The sequence below is a fragment of the Oncorhynchus mykiss genome, chromosome 2 (assembly GCF_057628025.1).
Source record: "Oncorhynchus mykiss isolate SJ-2025 chromosome 2, ASM5762802v1, whole genome shotgun sequence".
NCBI classification, from domain to species: domain Eukaryota; kingdom Metazoa; phylum Chordata; class Actinopteri; order Salmoniformes; family Salmonidae; genus Oncorhynchus; species Oncorhynchus mykiss.
The window spans coordinates 83,298,543-83,318,644 of record NC_143023.1 but is presented as its reverse complement, the minus strand read 5'-3'; the positions used below and the strand labels follow the sequence as shown (position 1 = coordinate 83,318,644).

General features: G+C 42.2%; 1 protein-coding gene across 4 annotated transcripts; it reads right to left on the bottom strand.

The window, feature by feature from the left end:
- Positions 1 to 1,599: 1,599 nt before the first annotated feature.
- Positions 1,600 to 18,376, bottom strand: LOC110502210 (pannexin-2). 4 transcript variants are annotated; one of them, XM_090209699.1, is made up of 7 exons: positions 18,322 to 18,376; positions 17,717 to 17,853; positions 10,879 to 11,765; positions 7,603 to 8,717; positions 5,190 to 5,322; positions 4,746 to 4,934; positions 1,600 to 4,425 (listed from the first exon to the last, which is right to left on the bottom strand). In XM_090209699.1, exons 3-7 carry the CDS (start codon positions 11,105 to 11,107, stop codon positions 4,118 to 4,120), a joined length of 1,974 nt encoding a protein of 657 aa, XP_090065825.1. In that variant the 5' UTR covers positions 11,108 to 11,765; positions 17,717 to 17,853; positions 18,322 to 18,376; the 3' UTR covers positions 1,600 to 4,117. The 4 variants fall into 4 exon arrangements, with proteins under 4 accessions (XP_090065825.1, XP_090065834.1, XP_036812918.2 ...); XM_090209708.1 differs by lacking the exon at positions 18,322 to 18,376 and adding an exon at positions 17,379 to 17,485 and having other exon boundaries at positions 7,603 to 8,883; positions 17,717 to 17,779; XM_036957023.2 differs by lacking the exon at positions 18,322 to 18,376 and adding an exon at positions 17,379 to 17,485 and having other exon boundaries at positions 17,717 to 17,779.
- Positions 18,377 to 20,102: the final 1,726 nt, after the last annotated feature.

Here is a 20,102-nt window from a genome sequence, read left to right as displayed (position 1 = left end):
ACCATAGAAAGAATGTAGCCAGCTACATTTCCTAATGTTTTTCTTAAGTTAATATTGCATTTTTCCAAGAAAAGTAGGCTGTAAAAGCACTGGAGAAAAGTGTCTGTATATCAGTCAGAGCATGGTCTGCTGATAGAATGCTCTTTTGTGAATTCTCATCTGATTAGAGAAGTGCAACTGAAGCACGAAATTAGTCTGATGCCGAGCAGAAATAAGAAGTATTTTACATCTGCGTTTACAAAACGCAGCAAGATATTTGTTATGCGTTTTATCTTTTTTTCCTGCATTAACGCGACCCCCTAAGTTTAACTTGCTAGTGAATCTAAGTGAGTGGCTTAATTAATAAATTGGCACAGCATAATTTTTTAAATATATATTTTTATTTTATCCTTATTTTACCAGGTAAGTTGACTGTGAACACATTCTCATTTACAGCAATGACCTTGGGAATAGTTACAGGGGAGAGGAGGGGCTTTGTGTTAGCCTTCTGCCGTGTTTGGAAGGTCAAAGCCCATTGGATAAGTTATTTGTAGAGCTGCCACTATCTTGATTTCCTTGCATTTTTTTCTCCTCTCTGTTCTCCTCTCCCCTCTTCTCCAAGCAGAGCATGTAGGCCCGTTGCCCTAGCGACTCCAGACTCCACACAGCATGTATTCTACACATACTGCTCCAGAGCCAGTAATGTTCTTCCTTCAGACAAGCATGCATAAAAACATTATTCATTTGCACAATGTATCTCGTTCACATTCCCTTGTAAATGTCCAAACTCACCAAAAATGACATTCGGTAGCTCCTACCTATATATGTATAACTTTATGAGCTGGATTGCCTGTCTTTGCAATTAGTTTATTTTAATCTGATAAATGGCATATATAGGCTCTCATTAGCATATTCGGAGCTAGCAGCCTCCATCGAAATGTGCTCATTTTGTTAGCATTCTGGTAATAAACGCCCACTGGTCTGTTTAGTGTTTGTTGGCACCCCCTTGTGTACTACGCCGGTAATACCGTATATCCCGGTATGAAAGCGGGATGGTATGACGATAAGGAATATCTGGATACCGCCCAACCCTACTTTCATCATGACTAAAAAATAGCTATTTCCTGCTACGAAACTGCCTGTAGCTACTTCATGCAAGATTAGCTACATCATCTTCATAAACAGTTTGTTACAATTGTTGACAGCTAGCTATTTTGCTGGCTAGCAAGTCACGTTAGTTAATGGTTTCACACTTACTAGCTAGATAGCTAGCTTCTAGTGACACATTTACTCACAGAAATGAGTAACAGTATTAATTTAGGGTGTTAGCAAGTTTGACAAGCTAGCTAGCTGGCATATCTGATAGCTGGCTAACTCCTTGGTTATGAGGTGTATATCAGTTTACAATATTGAAGCTACGTTAATATAATAAATAGGAATGCAAACTTACAGGCTAGCCAACCTGTGTGCTCTCACCCATACTCAGTCAGACTGTGACTCGTCTGTTGTCGTTGCCTTCTGGTACTTGTAGTTTGTGGTGGAAATATGCTTATAGTTCTTATTATTGTGTATTTTATATATCTATTTTCATGCATATGCTATTAATTACAGAAACATGTATAGAAAGAATTCATGTTCAACTTTTATTTTTTTTTAAGTGTATTACTCATGACTACATTTTATAACCCCCCACAACTCTTATTTCACCAGAGAAACACCACCCACCTTAAGAAAGAGCAGGATCAAGTTACACTGTCTTTCCTCTGTTTTACTGGGACTAGGATTTGGGGTGGATAAACTGTTCCTAGATCTGTACCCAGGCAGGGAATGTAGGCAGTCTACCTAGACAGAGCCTTCAGGAACAAAACCGTTTCTTTCCCCAATCTGAGGTCCCCAACCCCAAAGAAAGCATGAGGAGGAGCGCTGCTCTATCAACATGCTCACACTCATAAACTTGTGCTACATGTCATATTTAAAGTGCCTTTGGATGCATTAATGTGCTGAGTACATCAAGGGGATAGTGTGCCAACCACAGATCATGAAATTAATGTATTTTTTGTCATTTAAAAAATTGCCAGACAAGCACCCTTCAGATTGCATCTGCTGAATAATATTTCTAAGGTAGCCTACCCAGGCAGGTAGTTTCCCAAACCATGCATTTAGTGGATTTTAGACTGTGGACATCACAACCATCAATCTAATTGGAAGGTCAACTTTACATTGCCACATACACTTACCCTATATCTCACTGGTAGGTTAAGTAATATTATAGGGTTTCTAATCCTTTTTACATGCCCTTGTATACATGTTTTATTGCCCAAGATGACAGATTCACAGCATAGAGGAATCCTCATAGTGTGTTCATGAAAAATACCTGCTTGTTGTAGATTGGTCTGCCATCACTGCTCAGTTTTGGCTACCAATTGCTCAGACATACGGTTGATGGTGGTTGTTTGCTACACATATCCCCTTGTCTATGGCATCATACCTGGTGAAAGGTGCTTTTATATCCTGATAACAATTCTACTAACTACAGTACTGTACTTTTCATTTGTTAATTTCATTGTCTTTGGTGAGTAATGAGACAGCACGATGAGAAAGTGTTACTGAGATGGGGTGCTGTTGTTGCTCTCAATGTGGTGGCACGTGGCAAGGCAGGCCTATGGCTATGGTGAAATGGTAGGACAGTCAAAAGCAAAGCATTCAGATGCTGTATATTTCATTGTGTAAAATGTTTTCTTTATCTACGTATCACTTCACTTATTCTTCAAAACGTTCACAAGAAGAGCTGGGAGTGACTGCAATGTCCAGCTGGGGGTGACTGTAATGTCCCCAAATGTGTCCAGGTTTCAGTTGAAATGCAGTGCTGGTGTAAAGACGACTGTACTTTGACAGCTCAACAGTTCAGAGTAACTATCACAGTAATTAGGGTACATATAGGGACAAACACTGACATTGAGAGGTGGCAAGGTTGGAACACATTTGTAGATCCATAGCAAGAAGATGAATGGAACTTGAATGCAAAATGTTGGCAAAAAATTATTATGCATATTCTTGCCTATATTCATTAAAGTGGAGGTGTTTCTGACATGTATTTTACACAAGGAAATCTATTATATGACTTCCTTATTGGATGGATCAATCAACCTCACATAATAAGTGCACTAGTGGTGTGAGAGGAACCCATTAAAGTTGCCATCTGTAACTTTCATTCCCACTCAAAAGTACTGCCCCTGCACTTGTTTGTAAACTAAAGAGGAACTAAAACGAATGTAACCATTTGTTTTTGTTTCACTTCTTGGATAGGTGTGTGCCACTGGGAAAATTTAAAGTTACAGATTGCAACTTCTGAGCCCAATCTTCAGTAAGGTAGGTGCATTCTCACTTCGCCTCCTCTGTCCTCTGTGTGGTCAAATGACACTGATTAACTAATTGAACATGTATGTGTGAAGCACACCACAACCGACATAGGGCTACAGTCTATAGATGATTTACAGTATGTAAAATGTCTTGTAAGTTGGAAGTGTATACATTATTGCATATTCTTTTGCATATATTGCAGTGCAGATTTTTATACGTATTGCATGGGCTCTCAGTATACTTGGATAGAGGGACAATAAGCAATGATAGTAATGTTTTTATAAACATGTTTTCAGAATTTAACTGTAGGTAAAGCAGTCTTTTACATGGTGTGCTTTACTAAAATGTGTGTAAAAAGCATTCCTTCCCTTTTATCTTTCCTAGCTTTTGTAATGTGAGCTGCTTCCTCTCCAAGTCAAGGATATGAGCAACAAATGCTGTCTGTATTTCAACAAAGTCTCCTTGCTTCCCATCCTGGACAAATCAAGTGCTGAGAGAGTTACATCAGATGACAGGGTTGATTAGCACACATTGAACCAGTATCCTCTCTTTTGCTGCATCTTGTTAAATCTATATCAAAAAATTATGGTTCAGCACCATCGGCACCCTCACTCAGTCCCTTCACCAGAGAAGAGGTGCGTTGTGAGCACAGCACAACTGTGTGGTCAGGAGGACAAGGTTTTTTTCTATAGGCAGACAGTGATTGGCATGGAAGTGGTGAGTATATGCTGCTGTGTGCCGCCCTCAAAATATGTCCCCAAACATGTGTGTCTCCTCCTCAGCACTCCCCAGCAGCGATTAGTTCCCCCACGGGTCTCTCAGTCAGTCTGGCCCCCTGGCCTCCAGCCCCCTCTTCCTCCATACTGAGTATCTGGTGCATACTTAGAAGCTGGTGGGAAGGGATCCGAGTAAAGACTGCAGGTTGGGCTTCGGGCTCCTCTTGTTCGATCAGGGACTCTGTAGGGTGGCATTCAGCGAGGGAGGGTGGGTGGGCGCTGGGAGTGGCACCATTCAGATAGATGCTGGTGGGGACGGTCATTGTAGAGAAGACCGTGTTGGTGGACTCTGGGGTGCAATCTTTCTTTTCTGAAGAGGGAGAGGGAGAGAAAACAATGGTATTGTACACAGGCCCATAGTTTTTTTCTGACCACATGACCTAACCAATAACATTTTTAGACTCTAGTTATAGCCTACTTGTAGTCTATAAAGACAAAGTGGTCATGCAAAACTCTGGGTCACCATTGCATTAGGTTAAGCATTCTGTTAGAGTTGGCTTTTTCTCAGTTCTCTCCTTTCTTTCCTTTCTCAAAAATGCCAAAAAGAATCAGGGGAGACAGGAATATATAGAATAAGGTTTGGTTTCCTTGGTGATAGATTCCTCCTGAGATGAGGCACGGCAATCTTACCTGTGATAGAAGCAGAAACATGGACGATGGTGTGTGTGCCCTCGATGAACACAGAGTCCAGGGTGTGGTCAGGGGGCAGAGGCTCTGTGCTGACTGACTCTACCTTGGTGGGCTTACGGATGGTCAGCATGTATGGGTGGACATCCAGGGTAAAGTTGCGACTGTGCTTTTTCTCCATTGCGCTCATATCTACAGTCGGGCATTCAACAGATATGGTAAGGGGGATAGAACACAATAGCAGGACCAAATTGTGCATGAGTTGCACAACTTTATTTACAGTTTGTGGCATTCCTGAAGCACTTTTCTATGCAAAAGCAGTTTTAGTCAAATATCCAAAATAGAGAAATATAGCAAAATTCTGAGTAACCATAAAATGTATATTAGCCTACTCAACTTTCTATTACCATAATTTCTACAGTAATGTCACTGCTCTCAGTACAGTACCTTTGGCAGAGGGTGGGTACTGTGTGCTCTTGCTTAATGGAGCAACATAGTTCTCTGCAACTGGTTTCCTCCTCACCGGTTTGGGCTTCTCAGTCTTAGTGCTGTTCTCCAAACGTGTCATTGTCAGAGGTTCCTTCAACATGGACAGACATAGACAGTTAACACAATTATCCCAAGCAGAATTAGATTATTGAAGGGATAGTTCACTTTTGTGAAGTTTTAGCTTATTTTACCAAGGGTTTTTTCCGATTTACTAAGGATTACCTTAAATTACCTTAAATTACCTAAAAATGGTTGGGATAAAACAACACCCTAGATAATTTGCAAAAAAGCTCAAACTTAAAAAGTGAACGATCCTGTTACGTTGTATGATAGGAGACAGGCGCAGGAATACGAAATCTTTTTTTTTCTCTCTACGCAAAATAGAATACATCATGAACATGATGGGGATGAAGCCCAAAACAAACATGTGTGTGTGTGTATGTGTGTGTATATATATATATATATATATATCACAAGGCTGTAACCCAAACAAAGAGCGAGGTGTAAACCTATAATAAATACACTGGCCGAGACCCGTAATAACAAGTGCACATTAACACAGTAACACGCAAGCCGACACAACGGAGCACAGGTACTCACAAGACCAACGGACATGGAACAATAATCAACAAGGATACTTATTTTCCACCATAATCTGCAAATAAATTCATTAAAAATCCTACAATGTGATTTTCTGGATTTTTTTCTTCTCATTTTGCCTGTCATAGTTGAAGTGTACCAATGTTGAAAATTACAGGCCTCTCTCATCTTTTTAAGTGGGAGAACTTGCACAATTGGTGGCTGACTAAATACTTTTTTTGCCCCACTGTATATAGGGAAGGTAATCAGGGAATTGATGGAGTCCAGGTGAGTCTGATGAAACGCACGTAACGATGGTGACAGGTGTGCGCCATAACGAGCGGCCTGGTGACCTAGAGGCCTGAGAGGGAGCACACGTGACAGGTGCTTTGGTTTTTCAGCACAGTGGGTGAAGACTATTTTATTGCATATTAATTTAGATGAATATCCTAAGGCATTAATCGGAAGGAAATCCACAGGTTGGTTTTTTTAGTGTGAGAAGATGAATCAATATCAAATATTCATTTGGGTTGGAAATCAGGAATATCCTTTTTTCATTGGTGGTAATTAGTCATAACAACAATAGACTTAGCCTACTATGTGTAATTCAACTTTAGACAAACAGATCGCATTTCCAGCCCATGATAATTGGCCAGAATATGCAGACCTGTGGCTACCCTCTTTTAGAATCAGAGAGTGAAATACTTAGTCTCGTCTCTAACATGTAGGCTCAGCATTCACAAACAGTCCCATTACAAGTCAGAATGCTGAACAAACTTCATTTCAACTTACTTTACCGCTTGTCCGCTGAGTTTGTCCCTATGTCAGAGGTAATCTGAGACAAAATATCCACAGGGAAGTGTTATCAACCTGACCTTCAGTACACTGGTCTGTATATCTGTCTGTATATCATTTTATTTTTTATTTTTTTTGCATGCAACAAACATTTGCACAATATGGCCAAGTCTAACCGAATGTTGTCCCACACAATCAGCTGTCAAATTTCACAAACGCTTCCATCTGATTGCGAGGAAACATTCAATTGACTATGTTCGCTACATTTGGCTATTGTTTACATGTTGCACATCATGCAAAAGGCATTAGGAGATTGAAAATGCAAGTGACAGAACCACAAAAAGTCAGGTAAACAACACTTTCCTGTGGATCCTCCAACTCCTACCGTCAAAAGCACCAACAGCACGGATAACCGGTAAAGTAAGTGTAAATATCATTTTATTCAACATTCTGACTGGTAGACATTCTGACTGGTAGACATTCTGACTGGTAGACATTCTGACTGGTAGACATTCTGGCTGGTAGACATTCTGACTGGTAGAGATTCTGACTTGTAGACATTCTGACTGGTAGACATTCTGACTGGTAGACATTCTGGCTGGTAGACATTCTGACTGGTAGACATTCTGACTGGTAGACATTCTGGCTGGTAGACATTCTGGCTGGTAGACATTCTGGCTGGTAGACATTCTGACTGGTAGACATTCTGACTGGTAGACATTCTGACTGGTAGACATTCTGACTGGTAGACATTCTGACTGGTAGACATTCTGACTGGTAGACATTCTGACTGGTAGACATTCTGGCTGGTAGACATTCTGACTGGTAGACATTCTGACTGGTAGACATTCTGACTGGTAGACATTCTGACTTGTAGACTTTATCTTTTAGGCAGACTTCTTTCAGACTGAATATCCATGGTGTAACCATGGTAAAAGTGATGTTTAGACAAACCTGTGGCAGGCAGCATTTAGGCCGCCTATGCATGGGGACTTACCTTAAAAGGTTGGGGGAGGGGGTTGGAGCTGGGGATCCACTTCATCTTCTTGCGTGGTCGTTTGATGACCAGCGGCTCCCCTCCCAGCTCCCCCACTCCCAAGAGAGAGGGGTCCATGTTGGGGTCTAGGGTCTGGATGCCTGAGTCCCTCACAGAGGGTGTAGCGTCATGGTTAGACTGGGCCAGGGCGGCCAGCAGCTGCCTCACCACATTGTCATACATGAGGTCGCTCTCATTGGTGATAAAGTCAAGGCGGTTGAGTGACTTGATGTGGTCGCGGTTCTCGTTACAGAACATGGCCAAGATGTTGATGTCACAGAACTGAGACTTCTGCCAGCGCCGCCGCGTCTTGATGCCCACCTTGTGCAGTTTGTCGAACACGAAGTTGGACTTCCGCACCACGAACAGGTGCAGCAAGTTGACCAGGATGACAAGGTTCATGGTGCTCAGCAGGGCAATGTCTACGGCGGCCATAATGCGCTGCAGCTGCACGGCTGGCAGTTTGCAGTTGACGCTGAGCCTCAGCTCGGGGATGCTGCTGGAGTCTGGAGGCTCCCCCAGGGCACAGCTGAACTCGTTCTGGCGCTGGCGGTGCCAGTAGGCGCTCAGGTAGGAGATGGGGATGGAGCTGAGGCACATGATGGCCAAGTGGCGCGCAAGGTACAGCTTGGCCAGAAAGTTGCTCTGTCCTCGTCTCTCCAGGTACTTCTCAAACAGGTTCTGCTCGGGGCTCTTCTCCTTCTCCGCATTCTCGATGATCTCTCGTCTCTCTTTCTCCGTGATGCCTGGTCCTTTGGACTGGATCTGCTTCTCGATCTTAGGGGCCCGGCCCTCGGCAGCCCGGTGGTAGCAGTTGTCGATCTCGTGAAGCAGGAAGTTGAGCTCGGAGGTAAGTCTTGTGGAGGCCATGAACTCCCAGCCCAAAGCAGGGATGTACATGATGCCGGCGAAGGCCAGCAGGGCGTAGGGTAGGAACTTGTGCTCAAACAGCGAAGGTCGAAGGTCAGGCTCCACCCCGGGAACGGCGTCACGCAGCTCTGTCCAGCAGTAGCCTCGTGCGTACAGGGCCTGGTCACGGGTGAAGTTGTGAGGCGTGTAGCAGTAGATTGACTCCTCTGAGAGGGGAAAAGAAGGAGAGAGTTAGCCTCATAATCTGACATTACAACTGAGGGTAATGTATGTTTGTTATCTATTTACAGTAAGTGAATAAAAAAAAAATGAATTGTCAAACTTTCCTCTAACAGCCAGTCCTTGATATAATGTTGATTTTATAGATGTTTCCTATGTGGGGGAAATACCATTGATTAATTTCATCCATTTGTGTCAGAAGACTTCTCAGATTTCATTACTTTCTGGAAGTGCTGATTCATGGTATAAAACCATCTGCAGAGGAGACTGAGAAGGAGGCAGCACTTCAAGCCACACCTGTATTCCATTCATTCGTTCCCTGTTATGCTTGAGTATGGTAGCAGCAAGGCCATTCGACGGTCGACTGACAAGGTCTGGTAGGTTCAGGGGTGCATCTGGCCCTGAGGTGCACTTGTGACTTTCAGATAATGGTTGTTGAACTGAGCATGAGAACATTACACACTGTCTGCAAAGCGCTGAGCCAGGTGTCAGAAGGCTGGGGTGGGTACGGTGTCTGGGAAAGGGCTGTTTTTCAGGCTTGACAAAGTTTATGTGATTGCTCTTCAAATTTGCACACGTTCATATTTGGCCTGTAGGCTCCTTCATTTGGTATTGGACTTTGCCTGAGACTTAAATCCAACATAATTTGTTCAATTTAAGGGTAGAAACCAATGACATCAATACAATAAGTATTGTACATAAATGTAATATAGTGCACATTGCACTGCTGTTTTTGGTTGTTGCCATGGCACTTGAGGTTTGTGGGAGAGGAGCAGTGCAGAGAATGCAGAGATGGGCTCCCACTCAATCCCATCCTCTGTCGGACCAGTACTTCCCGCCCGGTACTAGGTGAAATGCTCAGTCACAGCTGGTTGGTGCTGCTATGCAGACAGCCTGACTCAGCATTGAGCTTTCCTTTCTCTCCTCTCTGTTCACTACAGTATCCCAGTATCTCACACCAAAAACCAAAAGCACTGCATACTTAACCCTACATTTCCCAGATCTATCATTCTGATAAAATTTTAAAAAACGTATGGTGTATTTCATTTGAGGATTTACCAGAGTGTTTTACCCAAAAGATTCAGACTTTTCTGTTTCCATCTACGTGGGCCGGCCCCCGTGTCTCACTGGGCCACAGCTCCAGTGGACCTGCTCTGACTTGGAGCCAGGCAAGGCTCTGAGTACTTTTCAGCTTGCATTTACAAAACAATGGCTAACTTTGAACTTAACACCTTCTTATAAACCAACAGTCATGATTTGTTAATTTACCTTTATTTAACTAGGCAAGTCAGTTAAGAATACATTCTTATTTACAATGACGGCCTAGCAAAAGGCCTCCTGCCTCCATGTTGTGTTGCTACCATGCAGTGTTGTTGTCTAAGGTCTCTCTTTATGTAGTGTTGTGGTGTCTCTCTTGTCGCAATGTGTGTGTTGTCTTTTTTTTTTTCTGCCCCTGGGACGGGATTAAAACACGCATCACACATCACAACAAGAGAGACCACAACACTACATAAAGAGAGACCTTAGACAACAACACAGCATGGCAGCAACACAACATGAAATGAAACCGAGGTTGTTGATTCAGCTCACCACAAATATTTAGTGTCACACTCCTGATGGAAACACGATAACCTTAGAGCTCACATTAACATAAAACACTGGTGACAACCTGGTGTGGGGGTAAGACTCACTGGAAAAGCACCAATAGAGCACAAGTAAACTCTTCAGGATAATGTCCTACTGTTAGACATTATGAATGCCAATGCCATCGTATGAATAACAAAGCTACTACAGCTGTCTACTAGTATCTGTGTTCTGGTTCAGTGTAAAGTGACAGGCTGATGTGATGTGGGTTAACAACGATACGTTAGGACATACAGTTTCCTTCCCAACCTGCTGTGTTTGGTGTTTACAGCAGCAGCATAGCGCTGTCACAGGCCCCGCTAGTGGCCGTCTGCCAGACCTGGATTCAAATACTATTTTAAATATTTTGAGCGTTTGCTCTAGTCTGCCTAGAGTGCCAAAAGGGGCGGTGTTTGCACTTTTGCAACTATTCTACTGGTTCAATTTCCCCAGACAAGCACAACTAAAGTATATTATTTCAAATAATAGTTGAAGCCAGGTCTGCCGTCTTGCCGACCCACTGACCTGCAAAGTTCCTTGTGAAGACAAGAGTGACGAGCAGGATGGGTATGATGACAGTGCCGATGGTGACGACGCGGTCAAATGGTAGCTCCAATTTAAGCTGGACCATAAGGCCGGCCAGCATTCCTCCCTTCTCATCCTGGGAAGAGCCAGGCAGGATCAGCTCCTTCAGCTTCTCTCCCGCCAGCAGAGCCGTGGCCATGTCTAAGTTCTGCTCGAGGATGTTCTGCATCCGGCCTGAGAAGACAACGGCCACCCCCTCCTCCTAGATACCTCCACCCACTCACACACACTGGGCTACTTCCACACACACACACACACACACACACACACACACACACACACACACAGGACTGGCTGTCTCCAGGCCAGACCTGGTTATTCGGTTATGTAAAGTCAGTAAAGGCTGGGTCTTGATGTGATTGACAGTCTCTTGGGTGTATTGGGATCGTCACTGACTGTAAGTGGGACCTCCCTCCTCCTAGCTACGTCCACTCACACTGTTACACACCAACTCACACAGGACTGGCGGTCTCAATGCCAGAGCTGGTCATATGGCGCCGCAGGAACAACTGGGTTTTGATGGACAGTCTTGGATATGTTCACTGACGGCGAGTCAGACAGATTGATGCTCTCTGACTCTCTCTTCCCTCACAGAGGAAGGACATTGTGTTCAGTCAGTGGTTTACTGTGGGTTCCAGTTGTGCTGTGTACATTCTGAGTTTTTGTTCTCTCTCACCTTTAACTGGCCTTGGTCCACACAGTCAGGTAAAAGGAAGGATAGATGATCTTTCTCTCGGTTCTCAAAGAGTGTGGTCTCCGGTGGATGAGTTTGTATGGATTTATAGTATACCCAGATCAATAGGGATACCTACTCCGATTCCATCTTCCTGCAAAGTACAGATTGTCCAACCTGGTCTCAGAGCATTTCGTATTATTCTGAATGTAAATCCGAGACACTCCATTTAGTATGTAATATTACGTTTTGTATGGTGTGTATTAATTTGTGTGATTATATTGTGATTTACAATTCACACCAATTTCATATGATCTGTTACAAATTACAATTTGTACTATATGTTACGAATTTGCAAAACATATGATATGTTACGAATTCTAGCTAGGTGGCTAGGTTGCTAACATTAGCTAGCATGCTAACGTTTGCTAGGCTAGGATTTAGGGTTAAGTTTAGGAGTTAGGTTAAAGGGTTAATGTTAGGGTTAGGGGAAGGGTTAGCTAAAAGGTTGAAGGTTAGGGTTAGTGTTAGGGGAAGTGTTAGCTAACATGCTAAGTAGTTGCAAAGTAGCTAAAAAGTAGCAAGTAGTTAAAGTTGCTAATTAGCAAAAAAATAAATAAATTGGTCCGTGATGAGATCTGAACTCGCAACCTTTAGGTTGCTCGACGTTTGTGTTATACACCCTTCCATCAACCCCAACCAACTACCCTACTTTCATTGTTTGCCTTAACTAACCATCTGTTTTATGTAACCATACCAAATGAAACATATCATACTAAATGGAGTGTCTCAGATTTACAATAAGAATAATACGAAATGCTCTTAGAACAGGTTGGATTGTCAAGAAACATAGTATATATATACTTGCAAAATGTTGGCCTTTTCTTCTAAAATAGAGAGCAATAACAAAACACTAGCTCAGTAAACACTGAAAATAAATCCAACAGTTTAGTTCAAGTAAATCATCTGGTTGAGATTATCTCTCTAACCAACACCATACTCAGGTACACCATCTCGAAGGTACTTTATCCAGTGTTCTGCATCACCGTATGCAGCTAAATTCCTGTTGTACCCACTCCCCGCTAAGCATTTACAGACGCCAATGTCTTTTGGATGTATTTTCTTTAGTACTGTCTGGACCGGTCTTTTTTTTTTATGCAGTCCGGAACGGACCAAATCTGAACCAAACAGACTTCCGTCTGGACCGGCCTTGATTTCAATGTCCACAGACATCCGGATCGGCCTATATTTGGCCCAAACATAAACGTCTATAATTGGTTCAGATTTGGTCCGGTCCGAACCGACCTTGATTTGGTCCAAACATAGACGTCTATAATTGGTTCAGATTTGGTCAGAACCAAATCTGAACCAATCATAGATATCTATGTTTCAAAATTTTGGACAGCACGGCACAGTACAATAGAGTACAGTGCACAGTAAATAAACATACAGTAGAGCACAGAGTACAGTAAAGAAAAGTAAAGTGTACTGTATTATACCCTACTTTATTCTAATGTATTCTACTAAACTGTACTGTACTGTACCATATTCTACTGTAGCCTACTCTACTGAATAAAACTCTGCTATCCTATACCGTACTGTAGCGCACTGTACTGTACTAAACTGTGTCGTACTGTGAAGTTAAAATTGTGAAACATAGTTTAGAGGTCTATGATTTGTTCAGATCAAATATGTACTTGTTTGGGAGAGGAGCTCAATAGGATAATACCCAGCATGCTTTGTGTTTTTATTTTTATATTTACATTTTGGTAATGCAGCAGACAGAGCTACAGTGGGGCAAAAACGTATTTAGTCAGCCACCAATTGTGCAAGTTCTCCCACTTAAAAAGATGAGAGGCCTGTAATTTTCATCATAGGTACACTTCAACTATGACAGACAAAATGAGGGAAAAAAATCCAGAAAATCACATTGTAGGATTTTTAATGAATTTATTTGCAAATTATGGTGGAAAATAAGTATTTGGTCACCTACAAACAAGCAAGATTTCTGGCTCTCACAGACCTGTAACTTCTTCTTTAAGAGGCTCCTCTGTCCTCCACTCGTTACCTGTATTAATGGCACCTGTTTGAACTTGTTATCAGTATAAAAGACACCTGTCCACAACCTCAAACAGTCACACTCCAAACTCCACTATGGCCAAGACCAAAGAGCTTCTAAGGACACCAGAAACAAAATTTTAAACCTGCACCAGGCTGGGAAGACTGAATCTGCAATAGGTAAGCAGCTTGGTTTGAAGAAATCAACTGTGGGAGCAATTATTAGGAAATGGAAGACATACAAGACCACTGATAATCTCCGTCGATCTGGGGCTCCACGCAAGATCTCACCCCGTGGGGTCAAAATGATCACAAGAACGGTGAGCAAAAATCCCAGAACCACACGGGGGGACCTAGTGAATGACCTGCAGAGAGCTGGGACCAAAGTAACAAAGCCTACCATCAGCAAGGGCATTGAAGATGAAACGTGGCTGGGTCTTTCAGCATGACAATGATCCCAAACACACCGCCTGGGCAACGAAGGAGTGGCTTCGTAAGAAGCATTTCAATGTCCTGGAGTGGCCTAGCCAGTCTCCAGATCTCAACCCCATAGAAAATCTTTGGAGGGAGTTGAAAGACTGTGTTGCCCAGCAACAGCACCAAAACATCACTGCTCTGGAGGAGATCTGCAGAGGAATGCGCCAAAATACCAGCAACAGTGTGTGAAAACCTTGTGAAGACTTACAGAAAACGTTTGACCTCTGTCATTGCCAACAAAGGGTATATAACAAAGTATTGAGATAATCTTTTGTTATTGACCAAATACTTATTTTCCACCATAATTTGCAAATAAATTCATTAAAAATCCTACAATGTGATTTTCTGGATTTTGTTTTCTCATTTTGTCTGTCATAGTTGAAGTGTACCAATGATGAAAATTACAGGCCTCTCATATTTTTAAGTGGGAGAACTTGCACAATTGGTGGCTGACTAAATACTTGTTTGCCCCACTGTAACTAAGCTAGATAAACAAAAACATCTCACAGTCATAGCAAGATTTTTTTTTTGTTTTACTGCTACTGAGAATGCTATTGTAGTTGAAGTGGTCTGTTGGTTTATTCTGTAGGTTGGAATGCTTTGAAAAGCTAGCATAAGTGTATGTGACAGATGGGAGAAATAATCTTCAGTTGGTTCCTCTTTCCTACAGTATATTAAGAGGCTTGAAAGAATGTATTTCCAGAAATTTGGACATAGAATCAATGACTGAAAAATATGGATTTTCAATGTCTGTAAATCTTTTTGACATACGGAAAATCTTTTCACCTTTCATTCAGCACCTATAATGCACCTGATTTCAACATCCAGAAAATACATATTTTAGATGTCTGGAAATTATGTATTTTCGACGTCCTGTAAAATATTGTTTCCGACATCCAGAAAATGCATGTTTTCAACTTTTATTTGGCGCCTAAAATGCCCCTGATTTCAACGTCAGAAAAATACATCTAAAAGACACATTTTCTATGTAATTTTGCTTACTGTAGTAGCAGTGAGAGCTCAGTTTCCAGTGAGTGGGTCAGTGTGGTCACATCTGTGGGGGATATTTGCCTTTGATTACACAAGGACTGTGAAGGGCGAAGTCACCCACTCTGATGAGAATGATGACCTTAAAAAGCTTTTTAAAAAAAACTTTTATGCACCAGTACAAGGACATGCCTTCTTTTTTTTTCCAAACATGGTACCAAAAAAGGATTTGATTCCTGGCTGAGTCAATCGATATTATTAGATTCCGATTCATATCAGTGATGTAATCATTAGTCATATGACATTATGCTAATGTTCTGTTCATTCAGCGTTACAGTGAAACCATTTCCCATGGAGCTGTGAGACATTATCTTTAATGAACACTGTCAAACCTGGGGATTTTGAATGTCAGAATCCAGGACACCTGTCAGGGGGATGCTGCTTTATGGTGTGTGTGTGTGTGTGTGTGTGTCATTGCCACTGCTGCACTCTGCAAGTGAGGAGGGGGTTGCTGCTGCATGCACACTCCAGGAAGGTTACATGAATGTCCTTTGAGAGGAGTGTGATCACATCGTCCCTGCTCACCCCACACACCCCTCCCATCTTTCTTTCTCTCCATCTTATGCTCTCTCTCCCTCTCTTTCCATCTCTTTTTTTCTCTCCATCTCTTTCTCGCTTCTTCTCATTCTCTCTCAATCTGGAATAAATATCCATAGTCCTTGAGCCACACAGAAGCAAGCCCATAGAGTGGATTACATTGTGCAGGGATAGAGGGATGGAAATCCTGCCTACCAACTGAATTGTTAGCATCATGACCTACTCAATAAATTGCCCCTGGCTAAGACCAATCATTCATATTATTTCTGAGAGCAATATGCTCCTTTATGATGACAAATGGAGTATATCTGAGAATAACGTGAATAACGTGATGTTGAATAAATAAATCATTGTGAGATAAAATATAAACTTGTCAAGCCACCAGTCATGAAACATTAGTCATAGGTAGTGACTACTGACTATGTGTGAATAGATAACGTGTAGGGTGAAGTTTCCCCTAGATGCTGTTCAGGGGTAAGTTTAGCATTTTCCTCACTAATGGTTAAGGATAGGATTGGAGGATGTGAAGCTGGTCCCAGATCTGTACCTAGGGGAAACATCGTCAACCACTGGAGCAATCGATAACACCCTTTCCTACTCTGAAGATCTTTGAGGGATCCTTGGATCAGACAATGAGAAAGCCCTGAGACATACTGTAGGTGAAAGGGCCTGTTCAATTCATTTACATTTCAGGCTACTTGATTCTGGGAAAGGCCCTTCTGTGTAGCACATGTATTATTTGTGTTCCTTCATTGTTGAACATGCTTTACTTGGGCACGAAAATGGCCTTAACATAAAACAATATCTTAATATTTATGACCTGATGATTTGTGTAATTGTCTGTCCAACAGTTCCAAAAATCTGGTTTACAACCAACAGTTGCCAATTTTAAATCGATTTTGTCTTGTAGGAGACAATATCTCATTTCAGTAACTCAGCTTCTGGCAGTGGTGAGCCCTTGGCACCAGTCCAACAACAGATTATGCCCCACAGTTGGACCTGCTACACGTGTTTAAAGGGGATGCCCACATTCAGTTGCCAGTACTACAGTATGCCACGTTTGGTTAAGGCTGTCCCTGTTACACAGATAGACACTCTTGGTGTAATCAGACTCACTTTTGCTGAAGAGGTGAACACTTCACTGTAGGCTACATGTTTGAAGGATTGTGAGTGGAACTGTGTGATCTTTCAAGTACTCTCTCTCACCGGTCCTCCTCATTAGTGAGCATCCATTCCGAGTGTGATCATGAGTTTATACATTGGACTCCGTCCAAAAACTTCCAAACTAGCTACTCCTGTTGTAAAGTGAGCATGGCAAATAGTGAAATTTCACCTCAACAATGCACAGTCCCCGATATAGCGCCTATTCACTCTGCCTTTTTCAAGGACACAAATGACAGGTTAAGCAAAATTAAAAATACTGTTAACCGTGCAAACAATAGCGTTAGGATACTGTTACACCAAATGCAAGTCCATTGCTAAACAAAATGCTACAATAACAGAGCAACAAAGCTATTGTGGTTATGCTACATACAGGCTATCATATGATAGAGTTTCCTCTACTAATCTTGTGAAATTGTCCAAGAGTCATTCTCAAACATGCCGCAATGTTGGTTGTCTAGTCATCCACATGCTATTGGCTACTTACATCAAAGGAGCGGTGCACAAAACAAAACGCTCCGCTGCAAGTCAACGAATGTGCACGCCAATTCAGCACTTGGTGCGGTGGACAGCTCCCAAAATGTAGACGGGGCGCTGAAAATTTGAGTGTATTAGTCTAACACGGGTTTAGTAAGGACTCTTATTAGACTTTCAGCTCTTTGAGATTCAATAGGCTACATGTATTAGCTGCAGTCCACCTGTCCATATCAGTGACAGGCACAGAAAATTCACGGTCTATCCATAAGAAAAATAGATCAAGCCCGAGAATCCACTGTGGGTTCAAATTCACCCATTTAACACAAGGAGGGAATATAATGTACTCACAGGTCTTGTGCATCCTCGGCGTGCTAAGAGTGACTGCAGTGCAGGCGAGCCGCTACAGCGTGTATCCGGGCACACCGGTTTGTTCCGCATTTACCCCTCCTCAGTCCTCACCCTCCCTTCCCGGTTTTGTCTCTCTCCTTTCCCCAGAACCAAAGATGAGATGAGATAGAGATGAGATAGGTAACGCATTAGGATTCAACAAATCATTGCTTCCTCTCTCCTTGCACAAATTTAAATGACAGATCCTGATGTAAATGTCCATTTGACTGTGTTGTGAAAACCCAGACAATGGGTTGTGATCTTTAGATGGAGGAACAAACTCGACACTTTGGATGTAGTTTATAAAAGGTCTTACATTATCAGTAAAAATAAATTGGGCACACTGAAGCAAGCTTCTGAGGATTTCCTCATATAGCGACAGCTTCGTAGGCTAGCCGAGACTATCTTGCGTTTCAGGAGGAGAGGAACAGTGAGTCAATCAATCTTTCCTTGTGATGTAGACATTATAACTCCCCACTCCCTCAAACACACACACACTCATGAAGTCCCAGTGGGAGAACAGCCAGCAGCTAAACAGGGAATAAACACTGTCTTAACTCGCTCACCCCCAATCACGCCACCCGCAGCAGCTGTGTTTTTGCTCAGAGATGTGGTGACTCTGGTTATTCACGATTGGCTATAGCTTGGCTGTTTAGGTTGGAGTCTTGTTTCTGGCAAGACTCCCGTACAGGTCAGATCGATAGCAAGCGAGCAAGCAAGCCAAAGCGCGCGCTTCAGACTCCGGTCAGGTTCCTAGCCGGTTTTCACCGGTTAGGTTCCATTCCTCATAACTGCTTCCAAATATAGGATCCTCTCCACCACTGCTGCATCGCAATGGTGATCAAGACAGCAATTGAATGTGTTGTGGCTGCAACCGGAGACACTCCATTTAGTTTTATATATTACGTTTTGTATGGAATGTATAATTTGTGGATGTTCATCATTCATTTTGGATGATAAATTATGAATTATAATTCGTATGATATGTTACAAATTACAATTCGTGCAATATGCTATGAATTGCGATTCGTATAATAAGTTACGAATTTGCAAAACGTACAATATGTTACGAATTCCAATTTGTTGTTGCTAATGTTAGCTAAGTGGCTAGGTGGCTAACGCTAATGTTAGCTAAGCCAGGGGTTAGGGTTAAGGTTAGGAGTTAGGTTATTATTAAATGATTAAGGTTAGGGGAAGGTTTAGCTAAAAGAGTTAAGGCAGTGGTTCCCAAACTTTTTTGGGCCCACAACCCCATTTTGATATCTGAAAATTCTCAAGACCCTAATCATGTGAAAAATAATGATGTCATAAACAGCCAATGTTAACTTTTTAAATTGGGTCTATTGCAGTCAATTGTAAATTCTAACAGTATTGCTGATGTTGTTCTCAACTCACCATCATACACTTTTAATGTGAGGTTATGACATTCAATTGCAAATTAAACTTATATATCTCTAATCTCACCACCACCAATGAGATGGGTGTGCTTGATGCATGTCGACGCGAGGCTGTAATTGCTGCCAAAGGTGCTTCAACAAACTACTGAATACTTATGTAAATGTGACATTTCTTTTTTTTTTTTGCAAAAATGTCTAAAAACCTGTTTTTGCTTTGTCATTGTTGGGTATTGTGTGTAGATTGATGAGGGGGGGGGGGGGGGGGGGGATTGATGAGAGGGGGGGGGGTTAATCAATTTTAGAAAAAGTATGTAATGTAACAAAATGTGGAAAAAGACAAAGACCAAAATAATACTGAGCTGCAAATACAACACAAAGAGGAATGAGAGTTCCCAATGGTCAAAAGATTGTACACAGTAAGCAGATTGTTTTAGCAAGTATAAACATTTTATATCTGAGAGACTTGAATGCTTATAACATCACACACTTCATCCTGTATCCCTCCTCTCGATTCCCTCACTCTTTTGTCATCCTCCTCTTTGCTCCAACTTTCTCATCTTACTATCTCTTTTCCTCATTGTCTTCTATCGCACAGTGAAACTGACTACTGATATTTATGATTTATTTTTCCTTCCTCTCCCCTGTCTGTCTTTTCTGTTTTGTCCCCTTTCTCCTCCTCCTCTGTTCAGTGTGCCACGATCACAACAGCCTTCCAGGCCTTGTCTTTGTCAAAGTCCAGCAGTGTTCCGTGGGATGCTTGTTGCTGAGAGAGCAAGCTGGAGGGAGGGAAGAAGGGAGAGAGAAGAGGGGATAGATATGAGAGGAGAGAGGTTGGAATAGAAAATAGAGAAACTTTTGTCACTGCAGTCTGCATGTCGTCACTGCACAACATACTGTTACTCCATGAATGACCGGCTTAGTCATAAGTGTAAAGGACATCACGCTGCTTG